This window comes from Hippopotamus amphibius, chromosome 14, assembly GCF_030028045.1.
Source record: "Hippopotamus amphibius kiboko isolate mHipAmp2 chromosome 14, mHipAmp2.hap2, whole genome shotgun sequence".
Classification (NCBI taxonomy): domain Eukaryota; kingdom Metazoa; phylum Chordata; class Mammalia; order Artiodactyla; family Hippopotamidae; genus Hippopotamus; species Hippopotamus amphibius.
Window position 1 is genome coordinate 39,952,850 of NC_080199.1, and position 15,171 is coordinate 39,968,020.

At 38.6% G+C, this 15,171-nt stretch overlaps 2 protein-coding genes across 2 annotated transcripts; one reads left to right on the forward strand and one right to left on the reverse strand.

Moving 5' to 3' along the window:
* The first annotated feature begins 4,650 nt into the window (after positions 1-4,650).
* LOC130836011 (mediator of RNA polymerase II transcription subunit 26-like) lies at positions 4,651-6,408 on the forward strand. Its single transcript, XM_057707998.1, has one exon. It carries the CDS (start codon positions 4,651-4,653, stop codon positions 6,406-6,408), a length of 1,758 nt encoding a protein of 585 aa, XP_057563981.1.
* A 7,740-nt stretch (positions 6,409-14,148) lies between these two features.
* On the reverse strand, positions 14,149-14,592 carry LOC130835565 (zinc finger protein 525-like). Its single transcript, XM_057707196.1, has one exon. It carries the CDS (start codon positions 14,590-14,592, stop codon positions 14,149-14,151), a length of 444 nt encoding a protein of 147 aa, XP_057563179.1.
* Between the last annotated feature and the right edge of the window lie 579 nt (positions 14,593-15,171).

The window sequence follows — 15,171 nt, forward strand, 5'->3', positions numbered from 1 at the left end:
TGAATTGAAAAAATTTTATAGACTATACTCCATTTATAGTTATTATAAAATATTGGCTCTATTCCCTGTCCTGAACAATATATCCTTGTAGCTTATTTATTTTATTCATAATAGTGTGTATGTACCCCTTAATCCCCTACCCCTAATTTACTCTTCCTCCTTTTCCTCTCCCCAATGATAACCACTAGCTTGTTCTGCATATCTGTGGGTCTCATTTTTATTATATTTACTAGTTTATTTTTTACATTCTACATATAAGTGATAACATACAGCATTTGTCTTTCTCTCTATGACCTATTTCACTAAGCAAAATACCATCCATTTGTTACAAATGTCAAAATTTCATTCTTTTTCATGGCTGAGTAGTATTCCATTGTGTTTGTGGAATACACATACACATATATGTCACATCTTCTTTATGCATTCATTTGCTGGTGGACAGATGTAGGTTGTTTCTATATCTTGGCTACTGTAAATAATGCTGCTAGGAACATTGGAGTGAACATATCTTTCTGAATTAGTGTTTTTGCTTCCTTCAGATATACATGCAGAAATGGATCATATAGAAGTTGATCATATAGTAGTTCTATTTTTAGTCTTTTGAGGAACCTCCCTAATGTTTTCCACAATGGCTGCACCAACTTCCATTTCCACCACCAAGGGCTTACTTTTCTCCACATACAGGCTAACATTTGTTATTTGTGATCTGGTGATAATAGCAATTCTGACAGGTGTGAGGTGATATCTCATTATGGTTTTGAATAATTAGCAGAAACTATTTAGCAATGATTTTCATATTTCTGTTGACCAGGAACTTTGGAGAAATGTCTATTCAGGTCTTCTGTCAAATTTTCAGTTTGGTTGTTTGTTTTTTTCATATCAAGTTTTATGAGCTGATTACATATGTTGGCCATTAACACCTTATTGGTCACATTTGCAAATACTTTATCCCCTTTTCATTTTGTTGGTGAATTTATTTGCTGTACAAAAGCTTTTAAGTTTAATTAGATTTCATTTGTTTATTTCTTATTTTGCTTTTGTTACCTTAGAAGACAGATCCAAAAAATATCGCTACAATTTATGTCAAAGAGTGTTCTGTCTATGCTTTTTTCTAGGATTTTTATGACTTCTTCTCTTACATTTTGTCCTAAATCTATTTTGGTTCTACTTTCATAGATCATGTGAGAAAATTTCCTAATTTCATTATTTTCATGGCTATACTCAGTTATGCCAGCATCACACTGTCTTTTCTCCATTGTATGTTCTTGCTTCCTTAGTTATAAATTAATTGACCTTTAGTGTGTGGGTCTCTTTCTGGGCTCTCTTTTGTGTTCCATTGATCTTTACGTTTAATTTTATGCCAGTACTATTTTGTTTTGATAAAATACCTTTGGAGTATAGTCTAAAGTTAGGGAGCATGGAACATTGAGCTTTGTTTTTCTCAAGGTTATTTTGGCTATTCAGGGCCTTTTGTGTTTCCATACGAATTGTGAAAATTTTTTTTCTAATTCTGGAAAAATTCCATTGCTAATTTGATATGGATTACATTGAATCTGTAGATTGCTTTGAGGTACTTCCCTGATGAATACTATTTGAAAGAAGGTAAAAAGAGAAACAATTTAAACACTCCCAAATGCTGCATTTTTCCCCTAGGAGTTTTTTTTGTTTGCTTGTTTTGTTGTTGCTTATTTATTTTATATCTAGTAGTTTGTGTCTCTTAATCCCATGTCTCCTAGGAGTTGAAGTGTTAATTAGTAGTGTCAAAAATATTTTATCAGCATTCAAAATTTGTGATTTGCAGAGTGATTACTATTGGAGGAGAAATTAATTAGCTTCTTCCACCCCTTTATCCTATGTAATTTCAATGTGTGTGTGTGGAATTTATGTTGAGGATGTGTTCCTTTACAAATGCTTTGGGAGAAACTTTGGGACTACAATATGCAGAAATAATGAATTTTACAAATTTTCCAGCTTCATGAAAATGCATTTTACTTTTTTGCTATAATTTAGAAATGCTTTAAAACTTCACTAGAAATGGCATATTCTCAGACGTCAATCAATAAAAATTTATATACAAGTAAACATTTTTATTTTGTAAATTAATAGTCACTTATTAAAACAAGCTATGAAAATATCTCTCAGTATTCTAATTTATGGGAGTGCAGGGATAAAAAGAAGAAGCAGTGCATGAAATAAGAGAAGCACAGAAATTTATACAAGAAAGAACTGGAAACAAAACTAAACACAAAAATCATATGATCATATTTGTGTTTGAAAAATGTTTGCTTCTCTACTGAAACAAAATCCTGAAACTTACAGGCCTCAGACAAAATTCTGTTTGCCGTAATATAAAACTTTTGTATGTAGTATAAAATATAAGAGAATATAAGGGCAGGTACCACACTTACAAGTCTGAAAGTCAGAGGAGCAAAGAAGAAATAATTTTATCTCTCCAAAATTCTCTTCAGGGGACTACCCTGGTGGCCCAGTGGTTAAGAATCCACCTGCCAATGCAGGGGACACGGGTTTGAGCCCTGGTCTGGGAAGATTCCACACACCGTGGAGCAACTGAGTCCGTGCATCACAACTATTGAGCCTGTGCTCTAGAGTCTGTGTGCCACATGCACCTAGAGCCTGTGCTCTGCAACAAGAGAAGCCACTGCAATGAGGAGCCTGTGCACCGCAGCGAAGAATCGCCCCCACTCACCACAACTGGAGAAAGCCCATGCAAAAGCCCAGTGTAGCAACGAAGACCCAACACAGTCAATAAATACTAAAATAAGTAAATACATAAATAAATTTAATAAAAAAAAGAATTATCTCTCAACACTAAGTAATTGGCTGTGTAGCAAATCTTGTTTACCTATATTGGCTGAGAATACAAACTGAAATACATTTATCTAGCGATTTACTTTTATTGGTGAAAAAGTAGGATATAGTCACAAATTTTTTGCTGTAAAATATTGAAGAAAATGTATATATATAAAGGTAATATATGTAATATTATATAAATGTATATAATGTGTAAATATATTATATTATAGATATTTTTAAAATATATTAAAAGTTAAAAGTATAATTTCATGACAGGAACAACAATTTTACATTCTAGAGAAAAAAAGAGTAATAATATAAACTTTTATGTTTAAAAGTGGTCATGTAAAGAAAGAAATATAATGTAAGTAATTAAAAATTAAAATAAAAATCTGTTTCAGGGTAAATAATTTACTTATATTAATATTAGTATTGTATAATGTTAAATTTATTATAGATAGTGAAGATTAATTTAAAAGTAGTGCAAATATTGTTTACTAAATACTTATTGTACATTTTTTCACTTAAAATTTATAAATATTGGCTTGTGGATAATATTTACATTTGTATATGCATAATAATCTAACATTTAAACAAATCTATATTTTTTGTAATTTCGTGACTTTAAGGACTTAAAAAAATGACTTTTTTCTTCCTCACCTGGATTCGGAAATAATTGGAATAGGATAAAGATAATTGAAAATCAAGTATTTGGCTTTATCACTGATACAATCTATTAGAAAATATAATCTTAGATGAGAGACCAAAAAGCCTCGCTGATAAGTTTTGCCCCTCCTTTCTCAGTGTTAATTTAGAATAGCCTGCTTATGATAAATACTGTGTCTTTGTTAGATAACATGTACATAGGTTTGTACTTCAGTGGTGATTATGCTGCTGCTGATGTGTGGTAGATTGGTGGGACAGAACAGTTAGTCACAGAGATCTTTCATGTGTGGGTGTTATGAAAATCTGATAAAGTTCAACTAAAATACCCTGCATGAAGTTTTAACTAAACTACTGATTCATTGAATGTGAAGTTAGAGATGCAAGATAGAAAATTTAGCAGTTATTTTGCTTAGCTAAAATAAATACTCAAGGCAAAGAAAACCCTTCTTATCTGACTGGTGATTTGTAATTTTCATGATTTATATTACTAACTTCTTGCAATTCAAATGCCTTCTTTTTTGAGACTGCAAATCAGTACTTAGGCATAACCAGGAATAGTGTGTATAGCACATATACTCAGAGGTTAAAATATGATGTATTATGATTGGGAACATTTTTTCACCCAATTGTAAGATATAACATATAGATATTAATTTTTTTTAAACTTCATTTCTACTTTCTAGAAAACTAATGTCTAAGGGGCAACAACAATATCACTATACATGCTTTGCATTCCAGAAAATCATTTTGTGTTAAAAAGCATCAAGATCATTGAAGAATTCATGCTGAAAAAAAATTATCAGCACCAGATGAGCGGCAGGGCCCGCTTGTGGCCCCGCCCAAGCTCGACGTCTCTGCCCGCCCTATCTCCCAACCTCCTCAGCGTGGCGCCGACGCTGCGTATGGCGCGGGTTACCCAGAGTGCTCCACGCGGGGGCAGCTCACTGGAGTTTGGTTCTCGAGGAGGCGGCAGCAGTGGCGACGGCTCCAGTGGCTCCTCCTCCTCCTCCTCTGGTGGCGGCGGCGCCCCGGGCCTGAGCCCCGGCACCGGCTCCCCTCTCCACCACCCCGCGTGCCCCCACTTCCTCTGGCGCGGCGGGGAACATGAGGCTCCGCTCCTGGAGGCTGGCGAGTGAGTGACCCCCCCACCCCCCACTCCTCACCCAGGCAATGACAGGGGCTCCGCCGTCTCCGCAGCAGAGCAGGGACCGACTGCTGCAGGCCATCGACCCCCAGAGCAACATCCGGAACATGGTGGCGGTGCAGGAAGTCATCTCCAGCCTGGAGAAATACCTCATTACCAAAGAGGCACTGGAGGAAACCCGTCTTGGGAAGCTCATCAACGATGTCTGCAAGAAGACAAAGAATGAGGAGCTCGCCAAGCGGGCTAAGAAGCTGCTGCGGAGCTGGCAGAAGCTCACTGAGCCCGTGCACCAGAATGAGGCTGCACTGCAGGGGCTGGCGGGTGCCACCAGCTCGGCCAATGGGGGTGCCCATAACTGCCGGCCGGAGGCAGGGGTGGCCGGCCCGCCTAAGGGCATCCATGACCTGAAGAACCGTAATGACATCCAGAGGCTGCCCGGGCAGCGGCTGGACAGGCTGGGCAGCCGCAAGCACTGGGGGGACCAGCGCGACCTCGGTCACCCTGGGCCACCTCCCAAGGTCTCCAAAGTGAGCCATGACTCTCTGGTACCCAACTCGTCCCCCTTCCCCACCAACGGGATCAGCGGCAGCCCCGAGAGCTTCCCTGGCCCCCTGGATGGCAGTGCGCACGTGGGCCCCGAGGGCAGCCACCTGGAGCACGGCGAGAATGACAAGCACAGTGGTAAGATCCCCGTCAAAGCCGTGAGGCCGCACACCAGCTCCCTGGGCCTGGGCAAGCCCCCCGGGCCCTTCTTGCAGACAAAGGGCCAAGCGGTGCTGCAGCAGCTGGACAGGGTGGACGAGACTCCAGGTCCCCCTCACCCCAAAGGGCCGCCTCGCTGCTCTTTCAGTCCCCGGAACTCACGGCACGAGGGCTCCTTTGCCCGGCAGCGGAGCCCATACACGTACAAGGGCTCTGTCCCCACTCCCTCACCTCGGCCCCAGTCACTCGATGCCACGCAGGTGCTGTCACCGCTTCCGCTGGCCCAGCCATCCACGCCCCCCGTGCGGCGACTCGAGCTGCTGCCCAGCGCAGAGAGCCTGGTGCGCTGGCTGGAGCAGCCCGAGGGCCCCCAGCGGCGCGCGGGGTCGGGCTGCAAGCCAGGGCTGCCACCAGCCGAGCCCCTCCTGCCCCGGGCAGGCTTCTCCCCGGACTCCTCCAAGGCGGACAGTGATGCTGCCTCCTCCGGTGGCTCGGACAGCAGAAAGAAGAGGTACCGGCCTCGCGACTACACGGTTAACTTGGACGGGCAGGTGGCCGAGGCGGGTGTCAAACCTGTCGGGTTAAAAGAGCGGAAGCTCACCTTTGACCCCATGACGAGACAGATCAAGAAAGAGCCAGTGCGGGCTGACAGCCCTGTGCACACGGAGCAGCCCAGGACAGAGCTGGACAAGCCCGAGGCCAAGGCCAGCCTCCAGAGCCCTTTTGAACAGACGAACTGGAAGGAGCTGTTGCGCAACGAGATCATCCAGTCCTACCTGAGCCGGCAGAGCAGCCTGCTCTCGTCCTCGGGCGCGCAGACCCCGGGTGCTCACCACTTCATGTCCGAGTACCTGAAGCAGGAGGAGCGCACTCGGCGCGGGGCCCGGAAGCCGCACGTGCTGGTGCCTCACGGCCCACCCACGGACCTCCCAGGGCTGAGCCGCGAGGTCACGCGGGACGATCTGGACAGAATCCAGGCCCATCAGTGGCCAGGGGTGAACTGGTGTCAGGACCCACAGGGTAACTGGTATGACTGGACGCAGTGCATATCGCTCGACCCGCACGCGACGACGGCCGGTTGAACATTCTGCCTTATGTCTGCTTGGACTGACCGACCCATCGGGCTCTAAGTGCATTCCCACCATGCAGTCAGCCGTGGAGGGTGGGCGCCAGGGCCTGGCCACCTCCAATGGTTGAGAATCCGGGGGGGTCCGGCCCAGGGCGGGCGGGCAGGGGAGCGAGAGTCTCTAGGTCTCTCTGCACTCTTCCCTCAAAATTCTCCTTCTTTTGTGAAATGCTGCTACCAGTTTGCTAACAAAATTGCAAAGGAAGGACCGCGTGGAAGGAAGGCCAGCAAAGTGAGTTCAGAACTCTATAGCAAACCAGCTATAAAAAGCATTAGTCCCCCACCCCAGAAGAGGTGTGGACGCTTCCCAGCCCTGGTGAGCTGGGACCTCAGTTGCAGGCAGGCACAGAAAACCTGTGGGAGAGGTTACCTTTAACACAGCAACAGAAGCACGCATCTCATCTCTTTGCATTTTCTGTTTTTTAATATGGCCCTGAGTGTTTGAGGCCGTGGGCAACACTGCGGCCTCTGTTTGCACCCCACCTGGCCAGCTTTTCCATCATGGTGCCAGAAGCTTCTCAGCTGTAGCGAGCTGCTGGCATCAGGCAGGCCAACTGGCCAGCAAGTTTGACCCATGCTCCCTGGGCATCCACACATTTGTATCTGGTTTCAGTTACAACCTAGTTTTTAAAGAAATGCTGCAGAAATTTAAGTTTTCTAGTTTATTTTATTCCCCCTTCCATCTGACCACCAGACGAATAACTTCCCTTTGTTCCTCCCTCTTCATTTTCCCCTTCCTGCACATATCTAGAAAAGTTCACCTTTCTAGAGTTCCCCTCCCCAAAAAACATAAAAGTAACCGTGGGTGCTACTGCTGTGTAAGCTGTACTGTTGGGCAAGAAAAGACCTGTCTGTACGCTGGAAACACTCATAACCATTCCTTTAGATTCATTTGCCTTATGGTTATTTGTCATAAACGCAATTTGCAAAAACAAGGAGCCTTAGTGAATGTACAGTACCTAGACTTCTGTGTTCTCAGGACGCAGAAGGGAGCAACTTTGCTATTTGGTCCAGTAAGTGGACAGCTTGTGGTATAAATGTGGAAAAAAAAAAAAAAACAAAAAAACATTTGCACACACAAAAAAAATTATCAGCACCAGAACTATGAATTATTCACTGGTAATTCAGTCACTGAACTGGAGGTTCCCAAGTTGGTGTTAAGATAGAGCATTACAGAAAGCTAAGAGTTACTGAAGGATGACAAGCTTGGTAGGGCACTGAATAAAGTTCCATAGACGTATGGACTGTAAAAATGTCTCACTGCCAGGGAATTGTGTGCCTGTTTACTTATGGAACTTTGTGTTTATACTCTCTCTTACTTCGGGAGAAGTGGGAGTTATTTTGTAAACATTTAGCTTAAATTTCCATCGTTATCCAAATACTTCCTTTTTATATGGAAGTATAGTTGATTTACTATGTTGTGTTAATTTCTGCTATACAGCAAAGTGATTCAGTTAAACATAGATATATATAGATACAGATACAGATAGATATAGATATATACTTCTTTTTTATATTTTTTCATTATGGTTTATCATAGGATATTGAAAATAGTTCCCTGTGCTATACAGTAGGATCTTGTTGTTTATCCATTATATATATAATAGTTTGCATCTACTAACCCCAAACTCCCAATCCCTCCCTTCCCCTTGGCAACCACAAGTCTGTTTTCCATGTCTGTGAGTCTGTTTTTGTTCCATAGATAGGCTCATTTATGTCATATTTTAGACTCTACATATAAGTGATATCATATGGTATTTGTGTTTCTCTTTCTGACTTACTTCACTTAGTGTGATCATCTCTAGGTCCATCCATTATCCAAATACTTCTTCAGAATTAGACTCATATTTTAGGCGCCAGCTCCAAACAAAAGTGTTATACAAAACAAGAAGTTAACACTGAAAATGTAGATTTTTCTATGTGAAAAATAAGATTTTATCGTCTTTGTCCACCTTCACACCCCCATTCCTCAAACTGCTCATTTTCCTGAATATTTATCTCATTAACATAATATATATAATAGTTATCTAAGATAGACATGATTATCATTCTTTAAATATTCCTTCTCTTAGCATCCCCAGTTACAAATGAACACCATTTCTAAATAATTATTTATCCAAAACCTCTCAGATTAATTGACTTCGCTCCGTTCTTATCACTCAGTGGATTTCACATGGGCAAGTAGCAAAAGAGTAGAGTAAAAGCTATTTTACCACCAAAGGCTATGTTTGTATAAATACATTCATATTGTAAAGTCTAGGGCTTCCTAGGTGGCGCAGTGGTTAAGAATCTGCCTGCCAATGCAGGGGACACAGGTTCGATCCCTGCTCCAGGAAGATCCCACATGCCACAGAGCAACTAAGCCCTTGTGCCAAAAAAAAAAAAAAAAAAAAAGATAACATATTGTAAAGTCTACAAGACTATCCATTTACAGATTACTTGTTTAATTTATAAATCCATGTACCCTATTTAAGGCCCACTAAATTAGATATAGATATTATATATATAAATATATGGATACATTTAGTCATTAATTATCAATCCCTGAAACTCTATTGTAACTCATGCACACTGGTCTCTGACAAAATCATCCTTTTAGATTAATCTCCAAAATATACAAGCAGCTCATGCAGCTTAATACCAAAAAAGCAAATAACCCAATCCACAAATGGGCGGAGACCTAAATAGACCTAAATTTCTCCAAAGAAAATATACAGGTGGCCAAAAAAACAGGAAAAGATGCTCAACATCACTAATCATTAGAGAAAGGCAAGACAAAGCCACAATGAGGTATCACCTCACACCAGTCAGAATGGCCATCATCACAAAATCTGGAAACAATAAATGTTGGAGAGGGTATGGAGAAAAGGGAACTCTCCTGCACTGTTGGTGGGACTGTAAGTTGGTACAGCCACTCTGGAAAACAGTTTGGAGGTTCCTTCAAAAACTAAAAATAGAACTACTGTATGATCCAGTAATCCCACTCCTGGACATATACCCAGAGAAAACCATAATCCAAAAAGGAGCATGTACGTTAATGTTCATTGAAGCACTATTTACAATAGTCAGGACATGGAAGCAACCTAAATGCTCATCAACAGATGAATGGATAAAGAAGATGTGGCATATATATACAATGGAATATTACTCAACCATAAAAAGAAGTGAAATGGAGCTATACGTAATGAGGTGGATAGACCTAGAGTCTGTCATACAGAGTGAAGTAATCCAGAAAAAGAAAAACAAATATTGTTTGCTAACTCATGTATACAGAATCTAAAAAAGAAAAAAATGGTACTAATGAATCCAGTGACAGGGCAAGAATAAGGATGCAACTGCAGAGAAAGGACTGGAGGACACAGAGCTGGAGGGGTGGGGGGTGAAGGGGAAGCTGGGATGAAGTGAGAGTGTAGCATAGACATACACTACCAATTGTAAAATAGATAGCTAGTGGGAAATTGCTGTATAACAAAGGGAGATCAACTTGATGATGGGTGATGCCTTAGAGGGCCAGGGCAGGGAGAGTGGGAGGGAGTCATGGGAGGGAGGGGATATGCAGATATATGTATAAATACTGCTGATTCACTTCCGTGTACCTCAAAAGTTGGTACAAAAGTGTAAAGCAATTATATTCCAATAAAGAGCTTAAAAAATAAATAAAAATTAAAAAATATCAAATTGTTTAAAAACAAAAAACAAACAAAATTATCCTTTTACTTCAAGACCAATCCACTTAATGATAGAACCATTAAATATACATATATTTATAACTACATTTATATATGTGTATACATATATATATATATATATATACACACATCTATAATGCCTTAGTGATATAAAGAATTTGTTTAAATTTCCTTTCAAGAACTAATAAACATCTTCAGTAATTTTGCAAACTTATGTTAACAATCCAATGTTCTTAATATTTACAAATTAATATAATTTATTAAGTACCAGGTCTTATTATTATTTGTAATATTATCTCTTCTATTGTGGGAGGGGGAATCTATATTACTTCTACTTGTAGTCATCATGAAAAAAATTAGTACGTTTGTAGCATATATGATATCTATACTGTCATATCACTGAATCTCAGAGAAAAATGAAAGCTAGAAATCATGTCATCCAAATTAACTTCTTATGTGTGAATTTCCTTTTTATTATCTCCAAGTATGATCCCATTGCCCTTAAACTGTTGTGCAGTAGAAAGAATACACACTTCAAAATTAACTCATCTGTGCTTCAATCTTGGATCTTTCACTTATTGGCTGAATTTCTCAGACAATTTATCCATCCTTGTCCATTCTGAGATTCCTCATTCATGTGGAGATAATAGTACCCAAATTATAGGACTGTATGAGTACTAAATGAGATAATAGGGATAAAGTCCTGGTACTACTCCTGGAGTTCAGCCACTATTGCCTCTCTTCTTTTCCCAACAATACATGAATGATTGGAAAATCACCATCTTTTCATGTGTTCTACACATAACAATAGTGTGTTCAAATTCTATATTGATAATTACAGCATAGTTACTTTCATTGACTTATGACTTGCTTTCCTTGGATCTTTAGTTAATAAATATATGGCTTTTACTGGAGTTATATTGTCTCCTTCCCACTGCTTTTCCACCACACTCAAATGTCTACTTTTGATTAAAAGTGCCATTCAGTATGCAATGTAATAGTATTATACTATTATATAAATAATAGCCATAAAATAAAATTAATTTGTTTTACTACCTATAAACCTATTTTTGTATGACTGGATGATACTTTTTAAGTAAATGAAGTTTTAAATCAATTGCATGCAAGTATCACAAAGGGTTTGAGAAGTTTAGATAGTTATATATCATTTAAAATATATACTTATCTTATATGCAAAATACATGTATCTCATGTAATCTTTATCCAGTTCCTCCTGGGTAGCATAGTAGCATCCTGAAATACTGCAGTTAAATATCACAATCAGGTTATTGGTAAGGATAAGTTCAACAGACAGAAAAGTTCCAGCACCATGAAAGTACACTGTGTTCCCTTTTTATAGCTCTTCTACTTTACATCCCCTCAATTTCTGACACCTGGTAATCTATTCTCCATTTCTATATTATTATATTTTCAATAATATTATATAAGTGCAATCATATAATATGCAATCTTTTGAAATTGGCATTTTTTTACTCAGCATAATCTCCTGAAGATTTATCCAAGTGTTTGATTTTTTATTTTTTTGGGGGGTACACCAGGTGATTTTTTAATTAAAATATTTTATTGACTTTATTTTTTAGAGTTTAAGGTTCATCACAAAATTGAAGGGAAGATAGGGATTTCTCATGTACCCCTGCCACCACACATTATCAACATCCTTCACCAGAGTGGTACATTTGTTACAACTGATGAATCCACATTAAGACATCATAATCACCCAAAATCCAAAGTTTATATTAGGGTTCACTCTTGATTTTGTTTATTCAATGAATTTCAACAAATGTATAATGACATATATGCATCTTTATGGTATCATACAGAGTATTTCACTACTCTAAAAATCCTCTGTGCTCTGTGTATTTGTTCAACAATTCTTGCTCCACAGGGAAACACTGATTTTTTTTAATGTTTTCATAGTTTTGCCTTTTTCATAATGTCATATAGTTGGAATAATATAGCATGTAGCCATTCTGATTGGCTTCTTTCACTTAATAAAGTGTACTTAAGACTCTTCCAGGTCTTTTCATGGCTTGATGGCTCATTTTTTTTTTTTTTTTAGCTTTAAAAAAGCTTTAAATTTGTTATTATTTTTATTTTGTATTAGAGTGTGGCTGATTTACAATGTTGTGTATATATCCATTCTTTTAGATTCTTTTCCCATTTCTTTTTAGAGATGACTAACATGCCATTGTTTGGATGTACCACACTTTATCCATTCTCATACTGAAGGGCATTTTGATTGCTTCCAAGTTTTGCAATGATGCATAAGGGTGCTATAAACATCCGGGTGCAGATTTTTGTGTGGACATATATTTTCAGCTTTTTTAGGCAAATACCAAGGAGCACAATTGCTAGATTGTATGAAAGAGAGTATGTTTAGTTTTGTAAGAAATTAACAAATTGTCTCCTAAAGTTGCTATACAATTCTGCATTCCCACCATCAGTGAATGAGAGTTCCTGTTGTGCCACATTATCACAAAAATTGGGTATTATCAGTGTTCCAGATTTTGGCCATTCTAATGGTTACACAGTGGTATCTCATTGTTCTTTAATTTGAATTTCCCTGTTGACATATGATGTGGAACATCTTTTCTAATGCTCACTTACCATCTTTATATTGTCTTTGGTGAGGTGTCTGTTAAGGTCTTTGGTTTGTTTTTGAAATGTCATTTGTTTTCTTATTGTTAAATTTTAAAAGTTGTTTGTACATTTTGGATAATAGTCCTTTATCAGATATGTCTTTTGCAAACATTTTCTCCCAGTCTATGGCTTGTTTTCTAATTTTCTTAATATTGTCACGTACAGAGCAGAATTTTTTAATTTTACTGAAGTCTAGCTCATCAATTATTGCATTCATGGATTATGTCTTTGGTGTTATATCTAATTGGCATCATACCCAAGGTCATCTATGTTCTTTTCCTACTTTATCTTGCAAGTGTTTTATTGTTTTGCACTTTACATTTTGGCCTATTATCCATTTTGAGTTCATTTTTATGATGTATAAGTCTGTGTCTAGATTCACTTTTTTGCATTTGTATGTCCAGTTGTTTCAGTACAACTTGTCAAAGAGTCTATCTTTGCTCCACTGTATTGAATTTACTCCTTTGTCAAAGACAAGTTGACTATATTTATGAGAGTCTAGTTATGGACTCTCTATTCTGCTCCATTGAGCTATTTGTTCATTTCTTTACCAATATCACACTCTTTTGATTATTGTACATTTATAGTACGTCTTGAAGCCACGTAGTATCAGTCTTCCAACTTTGTTCCTCTCCTTCAGTATTGTGTTGGCTATTATCTTTTATCTTTTATCTCTTTATTAAACTTTAGAATTAGTTTTTTTTTTATTTTTAAATTTTTACTATTTTGCATACACTTACTATATTCCTATTTTCTCTCCATCTAAATCAAGGTACATACCATGACATTTATTTAAACACATAAAACAACAAGAAAAAATACATTCATATACTGAATATTCAAGAATGGTGAGCATGTATTAAGGAGCGTTAAAAAAAATAAACCAGTCCCAAAGTGGAGTACAGCTGTAATGTTCTGTTCAGTATGGACTGTCTGATGATTAGTGAGATGTGAGCCCCAAGTAAAAGTTTTTCCCATCCATAACATTTGTGAGGTAATCTCCAAAATGAATTCTTTGGTGGATATATTCCTTGTTTAAAGGACAGGACACAATAATTACATTTACCTGGTTTCTATCCATAATGAATTTTCTAATAAAGCCTAAGATGGGGACACCTGCTAAAAGCATTGTCACATCAGAACATTATTAAAGTCTCTCACCAATGTGAATTACCTGATGATATTAACTTAGGCTTGAAAGTACAATGAAGAATTTGCCATACTCATTATGTTTGTAACAGTGCTTACTATTATGTATTCTCCAATGACTTAATAGGGTTGGACATTGACTACAGACTTTGCCACACTCATTCATTACATTTGTAAGGTTTTACTCCCATATGAATTCATTGATGGCTTCTAAGGGCTGGCTTCTCACGAAAGAACTTCCCACACTCATTACATTTGTGAGGTTTCTGTCCAGTATGAATTCGTTGATTCCTTCTAAGCACTGACTTCTGACGAAAGAACTTGCCACACTCATCACATTTGTGAGGTTTCTCTCCAGTATGAATTTTCTGATGATTCACAAGAGCTGATTTTTGATTAAAGCCTGTGCCACATACATCACATTTATATGGTTTTACTCCTGTATGGGTCACCTCATGTTTCCTGAGGCCTGCTCTAAAAATAAAGGTTTTCCCACACAAATTACATTTGTAAGGTTTCTCTCCAGTATGAATTCTCAGATGACATTTAAGGTATGATTTTTGACCATAGACTTTGTCACATACATCACGTTTATATACCTTTGCTCCTGGATGAATGATCTCATGTTTCCTGAGATCCATGCCATGAAGAAAGGTTTTCCCACAAAATCTACATCTGTAAGTTTTCTCTCCAGTATGAATTTCCTGATGATGTTGAAGGGATAGACTCGATGATAGACTTTGCCACACATATCACATTTATATAATTTCTCTTTAATGTGGATGATCTGATGTTTTTTGAGGTATGAGCTGACAGGAAAGGTTTTGCCACACTCGCTGCATTTGTAAGGTTTCTCTCCAGTATGAATTCTCTGATGAATTGAAAGATTTCCTTTTGTGCTAAAGACCTTGCCACACTCATTACATTTGTAAGGTTTCTCTCCAGTATGAACTCTTTGATGAATTACAAGGTATGAATTTCAGCAAAAGAATTTGTCACATATATCACATTTAGGCAATTTCTTTCTTATATGGCTCCTCTGATGACTCCTGAGATGTGAACCCTGATGAAAGGTTTTGCCACACTCATTACACTTGTAACATATTTCCCTGTGTGGGTTCTGGTCTTGTGTCAGTATTGAAGGATGCATAAAGTTACTCCCATATATATACGAAATTTTGGTTTGGACAGGAGGAGAAATTCTATGAAGTGGTGAAAAT